This window comes from Aegilops tauschii, chromosome 6, assembly GCF_002575655.3.
Source record: "Aegilops tauschii subsp. strangulata cultivar AL8/78 chromosome 6, Aet v6.0, whole genome shotgun sequence".
In the NCBI taxonomy this organism is placed as follows: domain Eukaryota; kingdom Viridiplantae; phylum Streptophyta; class Magnoliopsida; order Poales; family Poaceae; genus Aegilops; species Aegilops tauschii.
The window spans coordinates 454073804-454081358 of NC_053040.3; the positions used below are offsets into that span (position 1 = coordinate 454073804).

At 45.8% G+C, this 7555-nt stretch overlaps 1 protein-coding gene across 1 annotated transcript; it reads right to left on the minus strand.

Moving 5' to 3' along the window:
• Positions 1-232: 232 nt before the first annotated feature.
• Positions 233-1661, minus strand: LOC141026173 (uncharacterized). Its single transcript, XM_073502154.1, has 3 exons — positions 1315-1661; positions 561-655; positions 233-465 (listed from the first exon to the last, which is right to left on the minus strand). The coding sequence occupies exons 1-3, from the start codon at positions 1659-1661 to the stop codon at positions 233-235; spliced, it is 675 nt and encodes a 224-aa protein (XP_073358255.1).
• Positions 1662-7555: the final 5894 nt, after the last annotated feature.

Here is a 7555-nt window from a genome sequence, read left to right on the forward strand (position 1 = left end):
CAGGGGGGAGGGGGGTCGGGACCCCCCTCCCCCATCCCGGCGAGGCCGAGCCAGGAACGAGCCGTAGCAGGCGACGACGCGGCGTGCCACGGCGTCGCATGCAGAGGCGAGTCCGTAACATGACTTGCCTCCATTATCTATCTTTAGGGGGTGTGTGGGTGCGTGTGGGGGGGGGGACAGAATAACCACAAGCGGAAGTAAAACGAAGGCAGTCTCTGATGTATCTTCATCCCTAAAAGGGGCAATAGGCGTGGTCGTAGAATTTCGCATCCTCCCGCTGTTTTGCATATTCCGAACCATCTGTGATGTAGTCGATCATGCTCCATGACTTGTACGTGGCGTACGCATCTACTCCTGCGTACTCGATGAGGTTGTCTGGCAGCGGGCTGGTCCCCCACAGTTTGTAGTCTTCCTGCGTGTTGATGTTCTTCTTCATGGCTTTGTAGAATGGGTGGATGACGCTGGCTGCAACATCAGTCAAGGAGTCGTACTCTTTTCCGTGTATGGAACTCTCCACTGGCGCTGAATATCGATGAACTTGTTGGGGTTGATCTCCAAACTGGACAACTTTAGCTTCTCTTTGTCGCTTTCAATGCTGAAACCGGCAAATGTGAACAACGTCTCATGGTGCAGCAACTCGTTCAGGTGCTTGGGCCTGCAAGGGGAGAGACATTTTTGAAAATTAGCATTACTTTTGATGTTTGAATTATTCATTTTTGTTTTGTTTTACAAGTGATGAATCCATGAAGTAGATGTTTATGTAGCATAAATAATCGATGAATGTACTTCAAAAACTAGTAAACAAAGTTCTGAAATTAAATTAAGTACATCATGTTATTCTTCTTTTTGGATTATACATAGTTTCAGTCAATGTGGTATGTTCTGCTTTGGTAGTAGTTTAGTTTACTTTTGTTGAATAGGATAACACATAACCAGTGCTTTACCAAGTCCTTAGTTTATTTTCTTATGAAAATAACATTAGATCAAATTCAGAAAATACTTCACTACATCAAGTTTAGAAACATCTTTTCAATACATCGAGTACATAACTACACTATTGGATCAAGTTCATAAACTACACTAGTCGATCAACTTCAGAAATTAATCTTCCGCATGATTTTCCAAATAGTAATCCAGTGCATCAGGTTCAAAAATACATTTATTGTGTATCTACTTGAGAAAATGCAGTAGTGCATCCACTTTTCACAAACCACACTAGTACATCTAGTTGGGAAACAAGTCTGATGAGATTTTCAGGATACAGTACTAATAAAACTGATAAACCAAACAGGGCAAATGAGTAGGATGGCTCACCATTTTGTGGCCGCTGCGATGTGGTACACCAAGCAGAGGTCGTCGACGCACAACTGCAGGACTGCTGCCATCTGGGGAGGTTCATCTTCGTTGGTGTAGTGCACACCAACGCCGACGAACCTACGAAGCATGCGGCCAAGCTTCCTCCAGAGCCTGGAGATCACCTCGTCGGCCTTGTCTGGTTCGCTGGTGCAGACGATCTCTAGCGTCTCCTTGCCGTGGAGCTCAACCCCTCTGAGGGTTTTGGTGTACTCACGCTTCTCGCCGGGGACGTGAACGTCGACGAGGTTGCTGCTCTTGTCCGACGGCTCGTCTTGATGACGCTTGGTGGACGGTTCCTCCACCATCGCCCTCCTCCGGCGGCTGTGGGCTTGTGAGAGAGAAGTTCGTGGTTTGTGTGCAGTGGAGATGGAAGCGGCAATGGTGGTTTGTGGGGATGATGGAGAGATGGAAGAGAATGGGATTTTTTGCAGTGCGTCGACGGGATTTGTGGGAGGCGGTTCGTCGGGGGTGTGGGTGTAGTGGGTGTAGTGGTGTGGGATCGCCGTTTGCAGTCCCTTATGGCAACCGCTCAGTGGGTGACGCGGGTGGTGGCCTGGAAGAAGTAACCGTCCAAGTCAAATGGTTTTTACTGCTGCACTGACTAGTCTTGTCAATATGTACTTATGACCTGCTAAATCCCACTTGCACATCTCAAGGGTGGTGATGACGGCATTTTACTGTCGCACTAACTCGTCTTTGTCAAGCTGTACTTATCAGCTGCTTATCCCACTTGCACGTGTCAGGGTTGGTGATGACGGAGGTCTGTACTCCTCTACTATGGTACTTGGACTGGTGATTGAAGTGTAATTGAACTTACCAAATACCAGTGAGACTATGTGTGATGCTAATGTTTTTTAAAACAATTTTTGTATTTTTTAAAGGATTGTTTATATCAAGATAATCTCTGAGTATTTTTTTACAGATAAATTAGATTTTCATCAGTACAGAATGTATTATATTCGCATTTTTGTTTGAGGTAATTATTTTTATGTACTGATGGTCTTTCTGAATTGGGACTGGCAGAAGCAGACATAGCTTTGTTTTTTCAAAACGATGTTTTTTTGAGGTGTTCACGGGTGTGTTTGTTTTACTCTGCCTTTGTACTGACGACTGAGAATTATCAGTACTGATGTACTATAAGAGTTTAAATTTTCCTTCAATTTTGTTTTGCTCAGTTACTGGTCAACAGTAGTGTTTTTCGTCAGTACAAATGTATTTGTGACTGCATTCAAAAGGATTATCAAATGGTTTACATAATAATGTCACTGCTTGTCAGGACCGGATTTTCGGGATATCAATTTCCCAGAAAATGGCCCTTGCGCTCACCAGCCCCAGGATTACTGTTAGCTGACGAGGCACCAACTTGATACAGAAACTCCAAGCAAAATACATAATATTTAGTACAAGACCATTCTGGCCTATGAGTACAACAACTGGTTTCTAGTGGTTGATGGCGGAAGCGGTTTGTGGTTCATCAGTGGCCATGGGACTCCATTTCCCACAGGAACAGCTGACTAGGTTAACTCCTATCTTCGCGAGGCTGTTGTCACCATTGCGTGGGTTCCAGGGCTGACATCGCAACGCTCCTCTCCAAGCAACAAATCTAGCCAAGACAATAGCCAGGGACAAGCCAGTGAGTACTTTGAATGTACTCGCAAACATTATGAACACATGTATAATATAACAAACGATAATCATGCTCTGAAATATTCTATGATCACAACGTCAGTCATGAAATCAAAACCCATGTTGCACACAAGCAGGTTGTTCATATAAAACATGAATATGCAATCCAAGAATAGAAATAAAAATGCACCGATCGGGTGTCTGAAGCGACGCCTCGAAAGGACGACAACAGAAAGCGTGCCTTAGTCGGGCGTCTGAGCGACACCACATAAAGGGCTTATAAAGTAAAATAAGTAACAAGCATGCCACAGTCGAGCGCCTGTGCGACACCACATAAAGGGCTTATAAGGTAAACAAATAACAAGCATGCCACAGTCGGGCGTCTGAGCGACACCACATAAAGGGCTTATAAAGCAAACAAATAACAAGCATGCCACAGTCGGGCGTCTGAGCGACACCACATAAAGGGCTTATAAAGTAAACAAATAACAAGCATGCCACAGTCGGGCGTCTGAGCGACACCACATAAAGGGCTTATAAAGTAAACAAATAACAAGCATGCCACAGTCGGGCGTCTGAGCGACACCACATAAAGGGCTTATAAAGTAAACAAATAACAAGCATGCCACAGTCGGGCGTCTGAGCGACACCACATAAAGGGCTTATAAGAAAATAATCACAATGAATATCCAGGAGGTAGAACCGTCCCAGGGATACTCAATAATTCAAGTAATAAAAATGGTTAGTCCATAATAATTATAATCATAATCATCATAAGTCACAAGTCATGATCCATGTTCTGGTTTAACAGTTTCTCCTCCAAAGACCGACACTAAGATCCACACTTGACCCATCCCAGACTGTAGTCCTTATCCATGGACACGGCTATTCGAATAGTTTTAACCTCTGCACAGGGTGTACTCTTTACCCACGAGTAACAGATTCCTTTAGTCCATCCGGACTAATTCCGTCCACGGTCTTTCAATTGAAAACACACCTGACAGCACACACCAGCCTAACTTACCGGTGTCTGGAATCACCCACGACACCTGTTAAGCAAAACTCTGAGTGGGGAGGCTACAACCTCGCGTAGCATGGGACCAAATTTATATCGCGCGCTCTAAGGGGTGGCCCCCTCTCGGTCCCAACCGGAAACACCCATGCCCCCGGACCAGGTGGCATGCCTATCGGATGCAGCCGGTATCTTCCAGCATGGCCTCTCTGTACGGTGTGTGCTAGGAAAGGGGTTGACAACTTACTGAGCCATACCCTACCTATGGCAGGGACAAGTGGTAGTACGAAACAAGTATGGGGGTTACTGGAACAAGACTTGATCTATGGTCGACTCAGGAGGTTTTAGTATTCCCTGCATGATTAGCATAACAGATATATTTCAACCAACGGACAGAATCACCACTCACCATACCTCATCATGCCATACCGGACACAACCGTCTCGACGAAGGACTAGAGACAAGCCCGTGTCTACCCAAGACATAGGCTTTCCCGGATCCCTTCCGGTATGCATGAAAGGCATACGATGGTGATTACTATCACAACGTATCAAATTCCAATAGCACGGAATCATCAATATGCACTTATGAGTATGTTCATATCATCGCATAAAATAACGGAAACTCCGAGACGAGGGGTGTTGTAACCGTATCAAACAACACACGACAATATTATGCCAGGGTTCAGAATGCTTGCCTTCAAGTTGTGGAGAGGCAGGGTGCATTCCAGAACTTTTGAAAGTTTTCTCCTCTCTCCAAAAATCCTATTTTTGAAAATATTCAAATTAACACATAGTTTCAAAACAGTACAAAAAGTTGTCTGAATTTTTTTTCAAATAAATATGAAAATAAACTAGATGAAATTTGAGAGAGGTAGGAAAAAGAATCAACTCATTTGGAGTTTTATTTAAAAAGTTATAGCCAGTCAAATTTTAGTCAACTTTTTGTTAAAATAAATAAATAAAAGAAACAGAAAAGAAAAACGGTTCGAGGGGAAAACGTACTCTGCGCTTTACGTGTCCACTTAGCCAGCGTGGACCGGCTCGGGGTCGCTGACAGTGGGTCCAGGGGGCCCACTGGTCAGGTTTGACCGGTCGCCCCCGCCTCCTTCCTCCTCTGGCCGAACAGAGGCGGGGCTCCGGCGATCAAAGCCGGCGAACGGCAGCTCCTCGCGGAGTTCTGAGGGTGGGGATGGATCCGCCAGGCTACGGCGGTCCTCCCGGTGGTCGAGGAGGTGGCGGGGATGGAGGGAGTCGCCGGCGGCGAGCTCCGCGGCGGACGGCAAATTTGAGGTGTTGGGTGGCTCCGCGAGATCGAGGGAAGGGGATGGTGGCACTGGTTGGACGGGGAAGGCTCTGGTTGCGACGAGCGGACCCGGGGACTGGTGGCGGCTGAACCTGCCGGAGATGGGGAACACGGCCTTCCTCAGTCGATTGCGGGCTAGGGGAGCTCCAGAGGGTTGGCTTGAGGTTGCCTGAGGGCCTAGGCGAGCTCGGGGGTCCTATTTATAGCGCGAGTAGGTCGGTTCCGCGGCGGCCGGGGATAAGCTCGACGGTGAACCGCCGTTCTATAGCCAGGGGCGCGTGGCGATGGCTGGCGGGATCTGGCAGGGTGAGGGGATGAGCTCGAGCTGTTCAGGGCGAGTTGGCGCACGGCTGTGGCTCGGGCGGCGCCGTCCAGGGCAGGGGCCTGCTGTGGCCGGCCGCTAGCGGCCACGGCCGACCTGACGGCGGTGCTGTGGAGCTCCAGGAGCGGCTCTGCAGCGAGGGAGGAGTTGGGGCGTGTCAGCTGCGAGTGGGGAAGGGCCAGAACGAGCGCGGGGCGACGGCAGTGGGACGCGGCGACTCGGTGCGCGCGCGTGCAAAACGTGCGCTCTAGGCGCGCCCAGTGCACGCATGCGAGCTGTTCGGCAAAATGCCATGGCATGCCAGAGGGCTCCACATCATGTGAGGTTTGGCAGGTCTAGGTTATTGTTTGCAAGGAGGTTAGTGGACATGGTGGTTAGGCAAAGTAAGCAGGTCCAGTGTGCAAACTAAAAATTATGTCAAATCTGACCATGCACACAAGGTGCTTGACAGAATGCTAAGGGCATCTAGGCAACTCTTGGGGTGGCCAAAATCTCCAGATCCTAGTCTCTTTAGATGAAAAGGAGGATGGCAAGGTTAGTTTGGCAAAAACAGAAACTTGCTAGTGGAAGTTTTTGAGAGAACCATTTCTGGACAGAAAGAAAAGGCGTAGTTTCATGGACCAAAAATACTCTCATGGGTGCATTCTCCTGAACTTAAGGGTTTTGTAGGGTGGACTATAAGCAAGAAGAAGAATCATGGGCAACAGAGCAATAAATTGGAGTTGCAGTAGAAAAGGCCAATCTGGTCCAGAGAGCAAAAGAGGATGTTTTGCTCAAATTTTCCATAGAACACCAGTGGGTTTTTGCATAAAGTTGAATAATATACTCCTACTAACATCCCCAAATTTTGGTGTAAGTTTTAAAGAAATATTTAAATAGGTTGTAGTGCAAAAGTGCAAACTGGACCAGATTTGAAAACTTGGGGAAAAGCTCAAAATCTCCAAATGACTAAAGGGTATTTTTGCACAAAAGTGATCTAGGAACATCACATGTCATCCCCAAATTTTGGTGGGATTTTTAAATAAATCTATCAAAGGGTTGTAGTGCAAAAGAGGCTCTAAAGCTTAAGAAAAATCATTTTTAAAGATATAGAGCTCAAGGAAAATAATCATATAGAAATTTTCACTGATAAAAGAAATGTTCAAGAGAGGGTATACAAGTCCAAATAATATCTTTGAAAAGTTTTTTTTACTTGGGGTAAAAACTCCACAATATCAAAGAAAAGAAAGGTTCTGAAATCAAAGATAAATCTAGAAAAATAAAAAAAAATCTCCTGGCAAAACTTAAATCAATAAATCATGGTTAAATTTTGGGGGTGTTACACTGCTCCAGCGGGCACAAATCACAAATTATATCAGTACTGATGTGTACTCTGCCTTTGTACTGACGACTGAGAACTATCTGTACTGATGTACTATAAGAGTTTAAATTTTCCTTAACATATTTTTGCTGAGTTACTGGTCGACAGTAGCGTTTGCGTCAGATAAATCCAGATAAGTTTTTTCAAATGTATTTGTGACTGCATTCAAAAGGATTATCAAATGGTTTACATAATAATATCACTGGTCCAGCGGGCACAAATCACAAATTATATCATAACTATAGTACTGATCGAGAAATCGACGATAAAGCTAAATAAGTTTTGGTAACGACAGTGTTTCTGAAATGTTTCCTCATTGTGTGCCGAGGCAACTGAGACTACAAGCTTATTTTTTAGTTGACGCAGCAGCATAACCACTATGTATTGTTCAGTTGTTCAGTCTTGAGCTTCTCCTAACTGGCCCCGAATGTTGTGCCTTGCTGGCGCCCTTTCCTGGTTGAGCCTTGGCAGCTTCATTGTCAGTTTCAGTTTCCCCGTCCCCGACACTGTTCTCTTCATTGTCTTCGTCTGATTGGTCGTCATTCTCGTCAAACTCTTCTTCTTCATTGTCTTC

Coding starts and splice junctions, on each gene's coding strand:
- LOC141026173 (XM_073502154.1), bottom strand. CDS start 1,661: ATGGTGGAGGAACCGTCCACCAAGCGTCATCAAGACGAGCCGTCGGAC. Junction 656..1,314: donor ATCGCAGCGGCCACAAAATG/GTGAGCCATCCT, acceptor CTCCCCTTGCAG/GCCCAAGCACCTGAACGAGT. Junction 466..560: donor AGAGAAGCTAAAGTTGTCCA/GTTTGGAGATCA, acceptor CTGATGTTGCAG/CCAGCGTCATCCACCCATTC.